At 39.9% G+C, this 20,420-nt stretch overlaps 2 protein-coding genes and 1 pseudogene across 2 annotated transcripts; 1 reads left to right on the top strand and 2 right to left on the bottom strand.

The window, feature by feature from the left end:
• Positions 1-1,398: 1,398 nt before the first annotated feature.
• Positions 1,399-9,251, top strand: LOC122302485 (annotated as a pseudogene).
• Positions 9,252-9,784: 533 nt separating this feature from the next.
• Positions 9,785-12,930, bottom strand: LOC122302484. The gene is made up of 2 exons (XM_043113771.1): positions 10,591-12,930; positions 9,785-10,203 (listed from the first exon to the last, which is right to left on the bottom strand). The coding sequence occupies exon 1, from the start codon at positions 12,678-12,680 to the stop codon at positions 10,656-10,658; it is 2,025 nt and encodes a 674-aa protein (XP_042969705.1). The 5' UTR covers positions 12,681-12,930; the 3' UTR covers positions 9,785-10,203; positions 10,591-10,655.
• A 442-nt stretch (positions 12,931-13,372) lies between these two features.
• Positions 13,373-17,591, bottom strand: LOC122302487 (V-type proton ATPase subunit d2-like). Its single transcript, XM_043113772.1, has 10 exons — positions 17,272-17,591; positions 16,529-16,649; positions 16,129-16,236; positions 15,735-15,837; positions 15,184-15,264; positions 14,988-15,073; positions 14,759-14,818; positions 14,585-14,633; positions 13,964-14,098; positions 13,373-13,760 (listed from the first exon to the last, which is right to left on the bottom strand). Exons 1-10 carry the CDS (start codon positions 17,450-17,452, stop codon positions 13,629-13,631), a joined length of 1,056 nt encoding a protein of 351 aa, XP_042969706.1. The 5' UTR covers positions 17,453-17,591; the 3' UTR covers positions 13,373-13,628.
• Positions 17,592-20,420: the final 2,829 nt, after the last annotated feature.

Below are 20,420 nucleotides of genomic sequence, written 5' to 3'. Positions count from 1 at the left end.
TGAGAGTCGCCATTGTAGGCTGTCACTGTTTGCAACTTTGCGGGAAGTAGTGCTAGTACCGGACCACTGGTCAGGTCATGCTTCCCCAACCACACAAATGTAGAAAGAGACGCTTTCGTGTTTGAGAAGTCGATTATATATCTAAACAAGGTGGTTTAAGAGAGAGAGAGAGAGAGAGAGAGAGTGTGTGACATGATCATATAATAATAAGTAAAAAATAATAAGCAATATGAATGTGATTACTTAAAAAGATAATGAACAGAACAAGTCATTTTTTTTCGTTTCATCCAAAATCTACTAGTCCCACTTATAAATTGTTGCGACACAATAATCTGTCTTGCATTCTAATAACTTGTTTGGATAGTACTAATTAGAATACCTCAAAATTTTGTGAATAATAACAAGTAATAAAATTATTTAAATTAAAATATTTTATTGAGTTTGGTGAGATTATAGAGAAAAATAAAAGTATTATAAACTTAAAAAAAATTATTTGAATATTATTTTTATTTTGAAGTTTGTAAAAGTTATATTATTTTTGTATTTTGTTTTGAAATTTGTAAAAAAATGTATTGATTTTTGTGTTTGTATAATAATTATATAATGATTAGATGAAAAAAATTAAAAATTAAAAAGTATTTTATGTTTTCATGATATTTAGGAATTAAATTTTGAGAATTTTGCATCTCATGATCTCTATATATATCCAATGTCCCATAAATCTATACTTTTCTTCAAAACTTTGCATGCTCTTATAGCCAGTGTATTTAAGTGGTCAATCATGTCACTGGCGCTTTGGATCGAAACTTAGGTATTAAATCGGAATGTCTCATGGCCAAGCTTTTTTTCTTTTGTTTTTATCTTTTTGTTGAATTGGAAGAAGATTAAAACGATTCTACCCCATAAAACTGCATGTTCGCCCTTTTAATCTTAAATGATGCCCAACCGGCTTAGAGAAATAACGACAAAACCGTATGAAAGCATGGATTCTGGGTCTTTTATGCTGGAAACAGCGTATGGACATTTATGGACAATCGCCTGCAGTGTGAAACTAACTTTTGCACCGTTCTTTATTTTGTTGTATTAGGCACAATTTTCTTTCTTAGCTCTATTAGGCCACCCATCCAATTCTCCCTAGCAAATTTGCAAATTTAGAAGTAGCTGCACCGAAATCGTAAGTTATAGGCTGTTCTTTTTTATAAATATGAGAGCTCAGGTGGGTAAAGAGTGAGCGGGAAAAATCAGAGTGAAAGAGAGTACGTGAGAGAGAGGATTTATAGAGTTTTTTATAAATCTCGTATAAATTCAATAAAAAAGATTTTAATAAATATAATTAATTGATTGAACCACTTAAATATCGTCTCGTATGATTTTAGAGAGGCCGGAGTGCGCAACAGTTTGTCTCGAATTGCTCGGGATCACCGTCTCCCTTGTTTGGACTCGAATCACAGTTGTACCTACAAACAACAAAAACATAATAAAGCCGAAAGAAGCACGCCTACTATATATGCATAACTACTCATGGCCCAATTAAGTCAAGCCACTGCAGGAGGAACTGAGGAAGAAACGAAGAAAGAAAGAATCAAAAGGAGGAGGATACAAGAGAAGATGGAAACAATATTGAAGGTGAAGAACGAAGAGAACGGACGAATTAAGGCGCAGCATGTCATGCGCGGCAGATGTTGATCAGGCTCAGGCAGCAAGGTGTGTCAAGAGACGGCGAAGAGATATTCCAACTGCAGTTGCACCTGGTAGCGATGATAACAACCACAGTCGGCACCAGCAGCAGTTTCAGCAACAAACGGATCAGACTTCTACTGCCACTACTGTTAAGAGAAGCTCAAAATTTCGTGGAGTCAGCAGGTGAAAAATATAGAAGGACTTAAATGCAGGTTATTATTGGATAGTTTTCCTCCCTCTTCGTTTAGTTTTTATTTCAAATCAAACTGTAAGTTGAACAGACATCGATGGACGGGTCGATTTGAAGCCCACTTGTGGGATAAGCTCTCTTGGAATGTAACCCAGAAGAACGAAAGCAAACAAGGTAGAAAAATGTTCACTCTTGTATTTTTTCCTTCCTCTTTGCTCAATTTATTTCTTCTTTCCAAGATACTGAACATGGCTTTATATAAATTCTTTGCTCCCCTGTTGGGAACGTTCCGATCTGAAATTCATCATCGGCACTGAACAGTTTACCTTGGTGAGTACTCTTTTCGCCGTCAAGTTAAGGTTTTCCGAGTTCTTCTTTGTTTTTTTTTTTACTTCTCACCGTGCATGGTGTTGAAAGCCACCCAAGTTGAAAGCCACCCAAGTGGCCTGCTGCACCGAACGCACATGCACCGTTCGGTGCTTTGTTTTTATTAGGAGCCTCCTTATTTTTACCAGTAAATTGCTGTACCGAAATCAGTTAGCAATTTGTTGAGGAGAACTTCTCTTATAAATAGGAGAATTCTGATTTGCAGAGGAGAGTTCTGATTTGCAGAGGAGGCAGTGGAGAGAAGAGAAAAGAAAGAAAAAGAAGGACGTGAGAAAGATAGAATTTTGTAGATTTATTTGTAAATCTCGTACAAATTTTATAAAAAAGGTTACAGTAGATGTAGGCAATTTGCTAAACCACTTAAAAATTATTTTGTGTAATTTTTAGACAGACCGGAGGCACAACACATGGATCATAAAGAAAGTGAAATATTTTTTTCCTGAACTTTTTAGGAGCTTACGACGAAGAAGAATCTGCGGCAACAGCTTATGATTTAGCTGCACTAAAGTATTGGGGGGCACTACCTTCACCAATTTCCCGGTAAGAATGAGTACTGTTCATATCATTACTTCTCTGAAATGTTTCGAAGGTTAGCTAGCATAAGAAAATTCAATATTTAATACTCTTGATACTCATTACAGATATCAGATTATGATGAGGAGATTGAGATAATGCAAACTGTGACTAAAGAGGAGCATTTGGCCTCTTTAAGAAGGTAAAAGAATCGTAAATATTATTAAGAGTAGACTTTAATCCACTACCATGGCCACCATCCCTAATTAGAATATCATTAATTTTGTTTCTTTCAGAAAGAGCAGTGGCTTCTCCAGAGGGGTGTCAAAGTATAGGGGAGTTGCGAGGTGATGCTCTTGATGATAAATTGATGAAACCAACTTCTTTACAATAGTTTTCGAGAAACAGCCGTTAAAATGGTTTTGGTGAATAATATTATATATGCAGGCACCATCATAACGGCAGATGGGAAGCAAGAATAGGGAGAGTTTTTGGAAACAAATGTTGCGCCTCCGGCTGCCCAGAAATCACACCCACAATAGATAGAAACAATATTTAAGTGGTTCGGCAACTTGCCTACGTCCACTGAAGCGGAAATTTAATTTTTCAATATGTTTGTACAATTTTACAAACACTCACAATAACTCTCTATCTCTCTCAAATGGCCTCTGTTCTGGGTTTTTCCAGAACTCAAATTTCGCCCTCAACCCTCTGCCTGATCGCTCACCGCAGTGAGGATAATTTAAGCTTCAAACATCCTCTCCTATTTATAGGAGAGGATGAGCTCCTCTTCCTCCACATATTCGCTAGATCCATCTGAAATGCAATGCTCACTTCACATGGAAGCACATGTGAGGAATATCACCACATGGGCACATGCACACATGGGCAATCTATGGGCACCACATGGAGTGGAGTGGACGGCTCACATGGGCAACCTATGGGCAACACATGGGGGGACCTTCAACAATCACCCCCTCCACCCAAGTGTGCCATACTAGGATGCTACAAATGGTTGCATCCTTCAAATGATTGCACTCCTTCATTGGAATGCTTGTTAGCCATGAGAGATCCGCTATCAAATGCATCTGCAGGTACGTCTTCAAATGGATGTCCAGATGCCTCTCCAAATGCATCTTCAAATGCATTAGCATCGTCTACATCCACAGAGCTTGCAAGGGATTTTCTTCAGAGGAGATTTACCAGTGCTCAATTGCACAATCTCAACTCTCTAGGATTCTTCTTTTGCTCGAGTTCATGAGTCCGCACTCATGTACACCTTGAGCAAACTGAGCTTCGCTTTAGGCTCATCCGAGCGGACAATCTGCTTCGCTCTAGCCACATCCGAGCGAACACCTTGAGCAAACTGAGCTTCGCTCTAGGCTCATCCGAGCGGACAATCTGCTTCGCTCTAGCCACATCCGAGTGAACACCTTGAGCAAACTGAGCTTCGCTCTAGGCTCATTCGAGCGAACAATCTGCTTCGCTCTAGCCACATCCGAGCGAACAATCTGCTTGGTGCCTTACAGCTTTCAAACCAGGCTCCATAATCCTACAATCACACCAATCTCCAACTTGGAGACTGGTTCTCAACATGCCGAGCTCTATCTCCAGCATGATCCCTTATACAATTTTACAGTTCATGTCTTCAAGTCAGAAGACTAACTAAAGTGATGCAAAACTTTAGTTTATCACGTACAGTGCCCTTAATCAACACATCTACATAGGGCAACACATCTCCCACTGCACTGGGAATCAATGGTCTCGCACAGACCTTGACACATATTAGAGAACCTGTTGCTGAGGTCTCATCTCTGATCTGGGTGACTGACCCTTCATCCTGCTGCTATCTTCAGTCGCATGTGTCCATCTTGTGTGCAGTCTCCGACTTGCATAATCTCCCTTCTTGCAAGATTTTTCTTCATACCGTAGTTCACTACCTTCATTCAGCAGGATACATTTTAAGGTAGTAACCACCATGGAGGTCTGATCGTCTTGGTAGTTCTTTAGGTGTAGATATCCCTGGAACATCTGACGTTTTGTTCCCATCTCTCACACCTATACTTCATGTCATGGTCTAGGGAGATTTCTTTAGAAAAGTAAAACTGAGTTCCTTTTACTTTCTCTAATTCACACAACAATTAACCCGAGCCAAGACCAATTAATCCTTCGTGACCTTCCAACACTAAATGCTATTGGCAACAATAGCAACAATCTCCACCTTGTGACTTTGACTGGTCCCACAGCCAAGCTCCACCTCAATGAAGATCTTCATAGCTCCCGCTATCATGCTTCACCATAAAAGCATATCCACTCAGAATAAACTAATTCCAAGCATTTCACTTCGGCCCATGTCGAAAATAACCTTGCTGAAAACTATGGTGTAACTTCCACGTTTGGCTCTTCTGGAAGTTCATCAGCCATCGACATGAATTTCCACTACACACCCTGCATTAATGCCAAACCAATGCTTGTGTGTAAACTTGTGGACCTGCTAACATTAACACATCCTCTATCATGGCAACTCTGGGAATTAGCGGCATGAGGATATACATGTCTCCCTCTTTTTTTTTCATGGAGAGAGACACAACATTAGCATCAATACCAGTATCTCCATTTACTGACTTGGAGCCACTTGCCGAACCAGCTCCTTGTACTAGCCGTTTCACCAGTCGCTAGAATCACTGCTGACTTCAGGAATTGATTTGCCCTTCAACGCCTTTGAGAAAACACTACTGAATGACTGCTGTCTTCAGGCTGTCCTTAACAGCATTGTGCACTGCAAGAAATGCAATGCCATGTATTTCTTCAGTCACCATATTCACAGCATCATTCTCAATTTTCTCCTGATTTTAGCAGTCTCTTGTGGCCGGTCTTGCCACAATTTCTAGCGAGTCATCTGTTGTCCAGATCTTGACTTGCCTCTGTCCTTACAATCAACATTCAGGACCAACAACTTGAAATCTTGCCAGAATCTCTTCTGCGCACCTCCTCATCCAGGATAAGATCTCTTACATTGAGAAACTTCAACTTTGACTTCTTTGCAGAATTACTCATAGCCATTTTCATGACCTCCCAACCTTTTGACCACAACACCAAAATGCTATTAGGCAACAATAGTACCTTCTGCCTTATCTGAAATTGAATCGTTTCTCCACCTCAAATCTGACAACATTTGAAACCTTACTTCCTGACATTGCTTTAATGAATTTACCGTAGAAATGAATAGTACCTCACTAAGTCAGTTCCCAGGAAAGATTGGAGGGTCACAATGGACACACTTAAAATTTCCAATCTCCTAGACAGAACCTCCTTAGACTGTACGTATCCACACTACCACACCAAAGCTTCATCTGCACTTTGTTATTTGCAACTGGCTTTTCAAAGAAAGCCACAACGAGATCCGATGCGGTTCTCCTCTTAATAACAATATGCTCCATGAGTTGTATGACTGCCAAAACCTGCTGATATAACAAGTTAATCAGCATTGTCCAATGATCTGAAATTTGCTCCATCAAATTTCACGATCCCAACTGGCTTAAATTAAGCCCAAAACCAATGAGTCCATCATGACTCTAACTGGTTACGATCAAGCCCACAACTGATCTGCAACACGTGGACGGTTCAGATCAAATGTACCGATGGCGAATCTCAACATTCCCACCGTACCGATGAGTCCGGAATGATCCAAATAGTTTGCCACCACTATTTGATCATCGCGATAGAACTCCAACTGGCTATGATCAAGCCCAAAATGATCTGCAACACCTCGACAGTTCAGATCGACTGTACCGATGGCGAATCTCAACATTCCCACTGTACAGATGAGTCCGGAATGATCCAAATAGTTTGACATCACTATTTGATCATCGCGATGGAACTCCAACTGGCATAGATCTAGCCCAAAATGATCTGCAACACCTCGACAGTTCAGATCGACTGTACCGATGGCGAATCTCAACATTCCCACCGTACAGATGAGTCCGGAATGATCCAAATAGTTTGACATCACTATTTGATCATCGCGATGGAACTCCAACTGGCATAGATCTAGCCCAAAATGATCTGCAACACCTCGACAGTTCAGATCGACTGTACCGATGGTGAATCACAACATTCTCACCGTACGGATGAGTCCGGAATGATCCAAATAGTTTGACATCACTATTTGATCATCGCGATGGAACTCCAACTGGCATAGATCTAGCCCAAAATAATCTGCAACACATCGACAGTTCAGATCAACAGTACCGATGGTAAATCTTGACATTCCCACCGTACGGATGAGTCCGGAATAATCCAAATAGTTGGAAAGCACTATTTGATCGTTGAAATCGGACTCCGGATGGCTTAGATCTAGCCCAACAAAGATCTGAAAATCGGATGGTCCAGATCTCTCTGGCGCGTGTACCACACGCGCGTCTGAGGCGCGTCTGGCGCTTGTCCAACAAGCGCCAGAGTACTCCGAGTGCGCGTGGGGGTGCGTGAGCGCGTGCCCTGCACGCGTCTTCAACCCCCACCGCGCGTGAGGGCGCGTGGACGCGTGTCCCTCACATGTATTCGTCATCTGCCGCGCGTGGGGGCGCGTGACGCCGTGTGTTCCACGCGTCTTCTTCCTCCAGCCGCGCGTGGGGCGCGTGGCGCGTGTATCCCACTTCGTCTTCTTCCTTCAATGCGACTGAGGCGCGTGCATCGCACTCTCTGACTTCCAGGGGCCTGTACGGGCTCCTCCGACATCCGTTTTTGACGCCGTTTGCGGCTACGGATCCGTCTTGATGAGAGGAACATTGTGGTGTGATCAAAAGTTAATTTTGATCAACTGTAATTTTCTGGGTAGCACGAACCGAATCTCTGATACCATTTGTTGCGCCTCCGGCTGCCCAGAAATCACACCCACAATAGATAGAGACAATATTTAAGTGGTTCGGCAACTTGCCTACGTCCACTGAAGCGGAAATTCAATTTTTCAATATGTTTGTACAATTTTACAAACACTCACAATAACTCTCTATCTCTCTCAAATGGCCTCTGTTCCGGGTTTTTCCAGAACTCAAATTTCGCCCTCAACCCTCTGCCTGATCGCTCACCGCAGTGAGGATAATTTAAGCTTCAAACATCCTCTCCTATTTATAGGAGAGGATGAGCTCCTCTTCCTCCACATATTCGCTGGATCCATCTGAAATGCAATGCTCACTTCACATGGAAGCACATGTGAGGAATATCACCACATGGGCACATGCACACATGGGCAATCTATGGGCACCACATGGAGTGGAGTGGACGGCTCACATGGGCAACCTATGGGCAACACATGGGGGGACCTTCAACAACAAATACCTTTACCTTGGCACTTACAGTAAGTTGTATATCTGTATTTCGAATACGATGCAAAAACTAGCTGATTTCTGAAATAAGAATATGGTCATAAAAGTTGCAATCTCAAGCCCCATAAAACTGACAAACTTAGAATTTCCATTTACCAAAAACGTTCCTTGTCTCAATACAGGTACCCAAGAGGAAGCTGCTCGTGCTTATGACATTGCAGCAATCGAGTATAGGGGGATCAATGCTGTGACCAACTTTGACTTGAGTACATATATAAGATGGTTAAAGCCAGGAGCAAACGCCGCTTATGAGACACAGACCCTCACAGACCTGCAGACTTTGGCATGCCCATGCCAACTAATTCCAATCCAAAAGAGGAATCGAAATCCCCCTTCCTTCACAGTAATCCTTTGGTTACCGACTACATCAACTCCCCCCAAAAGCAAGAAGTCTTTCAAAGCAAAAATCCTTTTAACGCATGCAACAAGTCATCATCCTCTCCCACTGCACTAGGCATCCTTCTTCGGTCTTCAGTATTCAAGGAATTGGTTGAGAAGAATTCAAATATCTCTGAAGATGACACTGATGGGGACGAGCCAAAGAACCAAGCACAGATAGGTAGCAACGATGACTATGCAGGGATCTTTTATGATGGAATTGGCGACATCCCATTTGTTTGCACTTACAATAGAGACGACAGCATAGAGTTGCAAGAAAGAAAACTTCACTTCCTTTTCTAAATAAGTCTCTATGGAAGAGCCTGAGCACGACTAAGAGTTGAGGATTTAACCAGGGAGTGCTGTACAACGCTTTTTTTGTCTCAGATTTCAGGAGCAGAGCTTGTTGATGCGGTGTCTGCGTGTGTTTCTATTATTTGTAAATGAGTTCTTCTATACAACAGCCGGTTGCTCACCATCCCCGCAACATTTTCCAATCACTCAAGTCACATACCGGTCTCGTTCTTTACAAAATTAAAATAAGTAGTTGACTATTCAACGTGTTCCAAGCAAGGAGCTCTAGTGGGTACGAGGAGCAACCGGCTCATGTTGAATAGAATTATTGCTTTGTACATTTCACTAGTTGGGCACCAAAATAAATCAATAAAACCGAAAGAAACACAAATGCATATCGCATGGTTTCACTTTCATCACTCTAACCTATAGAGCAAGAATTGCTCCCGTGCAAATAAGCTGTTTAATCTAGTCATCTACTTCGGCAGAGCTCACTCACTCAATGGCAAGTTGGCAACCATCTCATCCGATAAGTCTCTCTTCGAAACAGTATCCAAAATGGCACAAATTATGCACGAATTCGCTACCTTAGGATTGGATCATTATTATAGTTATGACTGTCATTTGCTGGGCTTGGGTCACCCAGATCACCAAGTCACCAACTTCCTTAAACAAAGCACTAGGAAGGTATCAATTCATGCCTTACGATGTAGGGACCTTTATTTTCTGTACATAGTCACCGTGCCTGGTTGCTACAAAGTATAAACCCTTTGTAAAGATACCAATTCTCCTGCAATAGCTTTTGACTAAAATTATATGAACAGCCGAAGAAAATACATCATGAGAAGCTAAAAGCGGTAGTGTTTAATAAAAAGCAACTTATATATCCGTTCTCGGTCAACCCATTCCTGTTAAACCCAATTATGTATAGGCCATGACAATCTTTTTGACACCCCCATTTTATAAAGCAATCATTTCCATCTCTTGAATTATTAGAGCATTTAAAGCAAGCATTTCCACTTTAAATGAAACAATACAAACATTCACCTAGTGTCTCCTAAGGTAGACATTAAAGGCCCAAAGTGAAATGCATTATAAACACCATCAAAACTCCATCGGACAGCGGAAATGACTAGCTAGGGTATTTTTTTAACGACATGGAAAATAGGTAAGGCAGAGCCCTTCTCCTTGGGGAATAAACCCCAAATACATTATCACATCCGCCGAAGTATCTATTAGATAATCCACGAAAACTCAAGTATGGATTTGAATCCAAGATGGCTATGATCACAACTCATCCCAAGCCCATCCACAAAAGCATCTTGGCATTTCCTCCATACGAGTGGTGACAGCTCCGTAGCTCGATTGAGCACCATGCTGCACGATGGCATTATGATTTATGAGCAGTTATGATATGAATCACATATGAGGGGGGGTAGACAATAACATTCGGACTTACTAGTTCCAGTGAAGACAGAACAAGGCTAACTTTTACATTGCAAAGGAAGAAATGTTAACATTCATCAAGGGAATCTTAACGGTTCTTATGGTAGTCAGCTAGAAAAACAGGTTTAAGCATAAATGCATAACAAGCACAGCAGAATTTCCAACAGAGTGCATGCTGCCAGCATTCATCTGACAAGTCGTGAAATTACATAATGCAACTGAAAAATATTAAGAACCAGGACAATAGTTTAGCAACAGGGCCAAACTGCAGCAAATGTTTTGAGTCAGCTGAATATAAGTTTCTGGCTACCGGCTTACCTCTCTTTCAAAATACATGTTTTGGATTGCATTCAAATCACAAACTTCAGTTCCTGTGAAGAGCTTCAAAATTGCTTTCTCTTATTTCTGAACAGTTTGTCTCTTTTTGCATAAACGTAAAAGAAAGCTAGGAAACCAAAAGCAGATAAAGAAACTGACTTCCATGGAAACGGTGGGTCCTTAAAGCATACGAGCGAAGCCTCCACTTCCTTAGAAGCATGATAGACGAGATCGTGGATGGCATACATATCATGATCTGATGATCTCAAGTAGTATAAAGCCATCTCAAAATCCAAATGTGACAGTGCAGAAACTGCTTTGTCCAGCTTGTACTTGAACAAGTTCCACCTTTGTATGAACTCAACATGTTGATTTTGTTTAAGTAGCTTTCTATCTCCCCCATGGGCAGCAATGGATTCAAGAACGTCAACGGCACTTGTTATACTCTGGTTCAACGATGTCAAAAGAACATTTCTCCTAGCTGCATCCTTCTGCACAAATGACAAGGATGAAACCTCTGAGAACGGCCCAAATGGAGTCTGCCCTACACTCCATGTGTAATCCACCAAGGTACTATTATGCCTCGGGCTCCACAGCAAATGGGTAGGGGACACCCCCCACATGCTCTGCAGAATCGAGCCAACAAGCGGCCGCTCAAGCTCCCTTGTCTGAGTAAACACGTGATGACCATTACAATTATAATCACTCACGGTCTGTGTGTTCCTCGTCCTCACTGCAATAACCATATCTTTGAAGGCAACAGACTGGTGATATCGATCAAGCAATAAGTGAGTATTATAGTCCAAATCAAACACGTAAACGGGAAGAACCCGACCTAATTCCTCCGGAATACTAGCCACCCTCCTAAACTCCTCTGCCGAATCCATCAATATCTGATGCAAACGCTTGGAGTCCAAATACTCGCTCACAATCATGGTATAATTATCAAACAAAAACCTCGCTGTGTACGAACTAATCGACCTCGAAACGGCAAAGGAACAAATGGGGCACCCTGCAAGACTCACCCCATAAGTCTTGAAACTCAAAGACTGATCACCCAACAACAAACCCCCATCAGTAACTTCATCCATAAATGTCCTTTCGATCGCTTTCCAGTCCAAACCACTGGAATCCCTATTGCTCTCGGACCCATAGACATGTATGAACTGAACTACCAAGGAAGCCTCGAAAGGAACAGGAATTCTCAAAGAGGGCACAAGAAGTACCTGGTAGGCGCTCCAAACCAGAGACGCCAGATCAGCATACAGAGCTCTCTGTGATTTGGGGCGGCCGTGGAGGGTGGCGAGTGGGTGAAACTCGCCGCGGGGGAGAAGGCCTTCCCCGGATAATGCCGGGCCATAGTCGACAGGGCCGGCGGCCAAATCGATCCAAAGGTAGCGGTCCTTGCCGGTCCAGATGGTGCCCAAGCATTTGGGAAAGGCAGGGGAGGAATCACCGTGGGAGTAGGTATAAGCGTAGGGTTTGGATTGGGGGCCCAGATTGAGCAAGTAGAGGTAGATTCCGTTAATGGGTTTTTCCTTCTCGAAGTCTTGCTTGATGATGGAGTCGACCGAGGAGAAGGGGATGGAGAGGAGAGAGGAGCGGAGGGAGGAAGTGGTAGCCGATATTTGGGAAGTTAGGGATTGGGAGAGTTGGGAAGCGAGGGAAGGAGGGGATAAAGAGACGTCGAGGTGGAGAGAGTGTTGGATGGAGAGGGAATGAGATTGATACTCGAATGGGGAGATGACGTGATAGTGGTGAAGGGGTTGGGAGGCGGAGGAGAGGAAGGAAGAGAGAAGGGCAGGGGCGTCAGGGGAGAAGGGGCCTATGAGGCGAAGGTTGATGGAGAGAGGGAGGGTAAGGGAGAGGATGGAGGAGATGAGAGAAGGGATATGGGGTTGGGGGAAGTGGGAGGAGAAGGATTTTTTGAGGGAGGAAGGGAGGGAGAGGAAGGAGTCGTTGATAGCTTGAGGGTCGAGGCGGGATTGCTGGGTTAGGAAGGAGTCTAGGCCTAGGATCTGGGCCGCGGAGGTGGTGGTCAAGAGGAGGAGCAAAACGAAGATTAAGCTGGTGATGGCGGTGGTGGGCATCTCGGATAATTGAGATGGTGGATTTTGGTCTCCTTAGTACAAAGGAAAGGGAGCTTAGTTAAGAACGGAGAAATCAACGGGGGGATGGGCGTTTTGGATCGATGGTTGGCTGGCTAGAAGGTGCAGTCTCTGCTCTGTAGTCCCCGAGACCGAGAGACGAAAGTCATCTAGTCATCAGCTACTTCCACTCCTCCAATGGCTACAGAAACTGTTATTAAGTACAGAGTTCCGGCCCATATGAACTATGAAACTCTACAGAAACTGCTAGAGCAATGAGACATGTTGGGCTTTGATTGCTGCCGAGATGGCATCAACTAACTGACTAAGGTTCAAATTTTCATTCTTGTCTTCTCATTTTTATTTTTATTAAATCCTGATTGCAACGGAACAATGATCTAATCATAGATTTCAAAAAATAAATTATAAACATGATTTAATGCAATAATTTTATTATAAAATAAATCTAATACATCATATAAAATTAAGTTAATTTGTAAGTTTATTTTTATAAAATTTCTTGATAAAGATTGCCCTTCTATCTTTCTTGTTGAATGAATCGCGTATATATTTACTTATGATCATCCATCCATCCATCCCATTGAATTAACAGATTATTCTCGCCACCAAAAACACCCTCTGCATAATTAGGTACTGTTTTAAATTTATCTTCTACAATTAAGGAAAATCCATCATTTCATGTAAGCACCAAATTATTGTTTTTATTATAAGCATACGCAAAATAAATAAATAAAATGCAGCTTCTCCTCACAACCAATACCATACAACAAGTTCCCCTCTAAAAAACAATATCTCGTGAACTTTTTACATAATCTCACACTGGTATAGGTAAGCTCATCTGTGCTAAGTTGAACGATGAAACAGGAAGGAGACTTAACAGAAGTTATGCAAAAGAACAACTTATTATCTTACTTAACGGTGAAAATTTGACTAAAATATGAAGACAACACTGTCATGAACCCTGGACTTCTGGTTCTGAGCCACGCATTCTGAAATCCACATCAGGTTCCTTATCTCCTGCTCCCTCAATCTCATGTACGCGAAGAAAACACCATAATGGAACTGCATAAGATATTACGGTGTGAGCAGACAAGCACAGGAGATGGATATGAATATTTAACAAGAATTAGAAGACAGCAATGGCTGCAAATAACTAGAGAAAGTCGGATGTAATTTAGCCATGGCATTCAGCTCACTGCCATAAATAGCTACTTCTAATGGAACAAATAATTGGAATATGGCTGCTCAATTGCAAATATACCAACCTGCTGCTCAAATGCTAAGCAAAGCCTTTTCACCTCCTCTTCATAGAATGCCTTGTCAAGCATCTGGCTCTCTCCATAAGATAATTTAGAGAAAATGGACTGATAAGGAGGGTATTTTTCCATAACGCCACGGACCTGAAATGGCAACCAAGCAAAGGACTTGGGTCACAACAACTGATAATTGAACTCATTGAGCCGAAACAAGAAAAGGCCACATAACAAATGACAGTAAGGTAATAAGGATTAAGAAGAATTCTTTCCCAACACATAAAAAGGAAAATCAAGTACTAATGCAATTACATTCACCCATTTCTACAGTATACAGAGATTAGAACAAGTTAGTGAAAGTCCTAAACTAGTAATTATTTTCCTATTGAGCATGGAGAAGGTCTAAGTCCAAGAAGAATGACAAACACACAAATAGTAGCAACTTGGAAACTGCCAAAGCTCAAGAAACTAGAAGACCAGAAATAAGCATCTATATGTTAGTGGACTGAAATAATCATTTTGGATACAAAATGGCAAATAAACTCAAAAATACTTTGCCACTTGTTACAAAACTTACTTATCCAGCCCCAAGAATAAAAGAAATCAAGGATTGTAAAAAATCAAAATAGATACCTGGTCAATATCCTCGCAGACGGCAAGTTCCTCGTGGCCATAGGGGTGACTGTTCAACGTTAGCAAACGATATCAGACCAAGCCGAAGAAGATAATCATTGTCAAGGATTATATTCTAAAGCTACACAACATATTCAATGTTAAATTCCCATCAAGTTTGAGCAAAAAACTTACAGTAAACCAAAGTTAGAGTACAATTTTTTGCGATCATCTCGGGTGAGCTCAGTTCCAATGCTGCAAAAAGATAACCAGGTCAAGGAAAAAAGAATAATAATACACGTAATTTTAAGATTGGAATGATCAACCATGAAACCATAAAAACCCAAAAGAAGTTTAAACAAGTTCATCAACAATAAAGGATTCACCACAAGACCTGTAAAAATGTTTGTTCATAGACGATTACCTATTTATGGAGATATTGACAGCCCTTCTGTCAGCCTCAAATGAGAGAAGGTCAGACATAATCTCTGCTGTGGCACCCCCAAGTTTCTATACCAAAATATCACTTTCAAATTAAAAAGACATAGGACATGCTGAAATCATTTTGAAAAACGTCTATTAAAAAAGAAAGGACATCTTAGTTAGCAATCAACACTCACCTGACAAAACCTGTAAAAATCCTCTAGGTATGCCTTGTAAAGAGTGTTCCTCATTATTTCAATGTTCATGTCATCCAAGTCCTACAAAAAGAGAGCCACACAATTTGAAATTAATGTTTGCCTTCAAGTATCAAACAAATTGATTACTATGTAATACTGATGCTACTGCTCGTCTATTAGAACTAAATTATTCACTAATATTAATATGAAAAAGACATTACATGGGTTTTGACAATTACTATGAGATTTTTTTAAGTAGCAATTACTATGAGACATTAAGAAGACGTGACCTTGTTGTCCACATTACAGTTGCTGATTGTAAATAATCCCCAGCTCAGTGCCCTAATATTACACCTTTAGTTAACAACTGGAATATCAAAATTATCTGTTTGAAGAAAACGTGACTATTTGAAGAAAAGAGGAGTAAGTATTTGGTCATTCAATGAAAAACCACAATAATGTAGAGACACAATATAAAAGAAAGACCATAGGATGTCTATAAAAGGAAACTGAATATAATAGGCGAGTCAATCAAGGTTACAAGTCTGCACCTCTGATGTGATACACTCAGAGAAGTATGGGGCCAAGGGTGTGTCAACAAGAACCAGCCTATAAAGCTCTCGCATATTCTGAGCAACTGCCAGGGTAGCAATGCTGAGGAGAACAGAGAGAAATAAGAAAATACTTACATGAAAAGTCAAAAAGAAAGGGAAAGCAGTATTTCAGGGTAAAATTCTTTTTTGATAAGTAAAAAGAGATACATTAGAACAAGAAAAGGGCAAGGCCCGAGTACACAGGTGGTATACAGAGAGCCTTGCTACAGGCTAAGAGCTGCAAAGAGCAGCGTAAAGTTCAGTAAAAGAAGTGCCATTCATTACAATAGAGGATGCCCATAGAACTAAAGTGTGATAAAAGAAATCCCTAAAGCCTTCAGGGTAAAATTACCTGTCAAACATGCCCAATGGATGGCATTTTTCCAAGAGCTCCTGAACATCTCTCTCATGCAAGGTTCCAGTGACAATCAGGACAACATTGTCAATCATGTGACCATATCTGAATGAAGCAGCAGAAGTTCAATATGTTTTCTTCTGTTGTAATCGTAATAAGCTCAATTTCTCTGTTCTTGTAAGTGGTTCAAATACACATAAGTTTGAAATTCCATATAGGTGAACCAAAACAAGTATTTTGATTAAAGTGATACATACATACATATACATATATATATATATATATATATTTTTATATTTCCATATTCCTCTAAATAAATCAACAACTACTAGTTGATTCGTCAACTATGTAAGAATACACGAACTTAATGTTATCAATAAAACAAAAGTCCACATACGTAATATACTCTAGAAAGGTTGACAAGGGCTCTGTCGCTTGGCATAACATGTGCTTATAATCCTCAACCAGTTTAAGAGTGCATTTCTCTACAATAGTTGTGGTATGCAGCGGGGAAGGTTCTGCAAGCAAGATATGAAATTTAGCAATTAGAGAACTTAAACCCAAAATAAAAATAAAAGTATAACTTAAATATTTGCTTGAAAATAAAAAATTCGAAGTCATCCATTCAAACTGAAAGCAGATCGATCTAGCAGCATGTGCGAGGCAGCAAAAAGTTCCCAGATTTTAGTGGAAAACGGAACTACCAGATGTGGCAGCCGCATTATTTAAGGAATTCACCAAATTACTTTCTCGTTCAATTTAAAACACAAAAACTGTGAACAGGTAACAATTCTTCTCGTTTGACATTTCATTATATATGTTCTTTAATCATTCAATGTAAAACTCGATTTTTCCGTAACATTAACTATTTGTGAGACCCTAAGAGATTGTTATCGACGCTGCTGCCACCTTCCATAAATCAATAGCATTGCTCTAATCAAAGTAAGTATGCGTTACAAAAGTAAGGTTCTAAAAAAAAGATCCAGTTAATGCAACTATAAAATATCCAAAATTCTAATTTTGATTCGTCCACCAAAGCCTTCAATATTCTCAGTAACCAAACAGAGCTATTGATCCCACACCATTTAATTAAATTAAACTAAATGGGGGAGGGTTTCTGGAGGACAGGACATAACGCACCGTTCTGGAGGTAAGGACCGTATTCGGTAGCGGAAAGGTGCATCTTAATGTCATCAAGGGTTTCGCACTGGCACAAATTGTTGTAATCAGCGGCAGTAAGCAGCCCAGCCCGGTGCCCCCTCACGATGGCCTCCAAGTACCCAGCATGAACGTTGAAGGTTAGCGCTTCGAAGCCGTACATTTCTTCCAGAAAACCTAAGAATTCAAGCAAAGGAGGGAATTGCAGCGACGTACGAGAGATGGATCTGAACAGAAATGCAAAATTTCTGAGCGGAGGAGAAGAGAATAACGTACAATTCAGAAAGAGCCAAATAGAGGAAGAGTCGATATGGTTCGTAGTTAGGCAACAGTAGAATCTCCAAACTACCCTTTGGCATTCGTATGTGGGCTATATGATCCTACTGGAATCGGGCTGGGTTGGACCCGAACCCGAGACGAGTTTAACCTGAACCAGAGCAATAGATGGGCTGGACCTTGGGCTAGGGTTTAAATTTGTTCTCCGTCTTCATTGTTCAATCAAGCAAACGAAGCTAATCCACAATCTACTTAGAAAAGGAAACGCTCTTTGTAATTTAAGGCCCTAAAGAATATGCCTATGTTTTTAATAAGATAAGAGGTTTTATGTATACCAATAAACTCAGCCCAAGTACAAAACTCAGCCCACTTCATCAATGAAAAATGCTTAATCCTTTTTTTTTTGTATACAATCTATGAATGGATAGAACGATTTCTTATGTTTTTGTTCCTTTTTTATTTCTTTTAAAAAATAAAAATAAAATCACGTGACATGACACATTAGTAGCCGTGTTTGTAAGATAATTCTACGGAAAATACAAGGAGACCGTGAATTGAACTTTTCAAATCGATTAATACTTAATTATTTTAAAATAAAATTAATGATTAAGAAAGTATTTATTAATGAATTATTATTATTTTTTAAATCTATTTAAAATTATTTAAAATATATATAAAAATAATAATAATTTGTACTCTTATCAATCGAGTTATCGATACCATTTATCGTTACCCGATGCTAACTCTAATATTTATTACCCGTTTTCATATGTTTTGAAATATTTATATTTAAACCGAAAATTTTTCAACCTTTATTTTTATTTTTTCAACCTTTATGATACGTGTACGAAAACAATGCATCGTTCCATAATTTCCATTCACAGAACAGCGATGAAAGTGTAAAAAAAACAAAAAAAAGAAAAGACGGCGATGAACATGAAGCTAGCACTGCCACGTTGCAGAAGTTAGCAGACACCTCAGGATCACGCACTAGGAGGCTGAAACTGAACTGCTCACTCGCGCCCCACAGCAGCCACACCTACCCACGCGCACACGGCGCGAGAACCCGAGCCCTGAGAGTGAGAGTCCAATTCAGTTTATTTTCTTGCACGACACGCCAACATCAAAGCTAAAGAATTCATTCATGCATGTTTGCATGTTATTTAATATTTATTATTGGGCATCTTCACATTACCCAAGAAATTCCATCTCTTATTTACGAGAATAATGAAAGGGTAATGTTATGTTAAGTTATCGTTCAAATATATCGTTTTTGTTATTTACTTGACATGGCATGCATTAATTATAGAAAAAAAAATTATAAAACACGTCTCCCACCCAAAGCGAGCGCCGCCACACCCCCCCCCCCCCCCAAAAACCCCAAAAACCACAAAATTTCCTTTTCATAGGACGAAATCTCCACTCCCGATAAACCTGCCTTCATTTCTTCCGACTCTTCAGTCATATATTCATCGGCATCCAATCCACACGACAAGAGATCCATTTTAATTTGTAAAACAATGATAGTTAAGAAAGAAATAGGTAAAATCGAAGGAATTTCAAAATTAGTACAGGGTTTTGAGCTTCTCAGCCACCTCGTCTCTACATCGTATACATGGGCTACTTCCTCCACGATGTCGTATGCGCCGAGCTAGTATCTCAGGGTCGAACTTGCACCACTCGACATAGTCGCGTATCTCAAGGTCGTGTTCCTCCGTCAGACCTCTACCGCACGCTGCAGTCGAAGCTATTTCATTCAGATATTCGTATATTTTGTCTTTATGCAATTGAAATTATTGAAATTGAGATTTAAGTTGGTTTTCTGGGACTTTTTATGCTTGTTTGGTTACTAAGAAACCATGGAAAGAATTGAAGTTTCTTTCTTTATGTTCCTTTTGTATTGTAGAATCAAATTGGGAAAAAGTATGGTAAAAAACCATTTCCAAAATAGAATGATGTTGCAAATGTTCGTAAAAAATCCCTCAAAATAAATATTTTCATTTAACCAGAAAGATAAGTTATTACACTATGGGGCCAACACGAAAAACCTAACGAAAAGACAAAACCTTCTTTCTCATGGATTATTCAAAGATTCTCACCTGAAGCTTTGGGTTGTTATTTGGGAGAGAAGAATAAAAAGAAACTAAGCTCCCCGACTAAGGTTTGGAATTTAGGGTTTGACTTGGGATGGAAGATTCGAGGATGGAAAGCTTGAAGCTGAGGTTTGCCCAAGGCAAGGGAAAATGGTACAAACTGAAGAGTGGAGTTGGTGTTTGTTTTTTGGGAGAGAAGAACAAAAAGAAAGGAAGCTGACTGATCAAAAAAATTTTAAGTTGAGATGGAAGATTCGAAGTTGAAGTTCACCATGGCAGATGAATGGGCTACGAAGTGAAAAGTAGAGTCTGGGAGAGAAGAACAAAAAGAAAGTAAGGAAGTTAACTGATTCAATGTTTTATTTTTAATATTTAATTGATGCCATGTGGGCATTCCTCGTCAAGCGGGAGCAAGAAGCGGGATCATCAAGTGGTGGGCATAGCATTTTCCATAAGGAAATGAAAACCTTTCTTATAATAAATGAGCACTCGCAATGTTTATCCTTTAAAATATATTATTAAAATTTATTTTTTTATTTTATATATTAATTTTTATAAAAAAACTATACATCAATTTATCTTAATTTTATATTATTTAAATATTTTATTTTTTAACCTTTTTTATTCATTTTAAATATTTTCTTTAATTATCAATAATATTTTCATATCTTTTGATATTTACAATATCTTCTCATTATATTTTATTTTAAATTAATCCAAATTTATAAACTAAATCAAAATATAAATTAATTAAAAAAATAG

The sequence above is a fragment of the Carya illinoinensis genome, chromosome 3 (genome assembly GCF_018687715.1).
Source record: "Carya illinoinensis cultivar Pawnee chromosome 3, C.illinoinensisPawnee_v1, whole genome shotgun sequence".
NCBI lineage: Eukaryota > Viridiplantae > Streptophyta > Magnoliopsida > Fagales > Juglandaceae > Carya > Carya illinoinensis.
The sequence above is the reverse complement of the archived record's forward strand: the minus strand, read 5'-3'. Positions and strand labels throughout refer to the sequence as shown.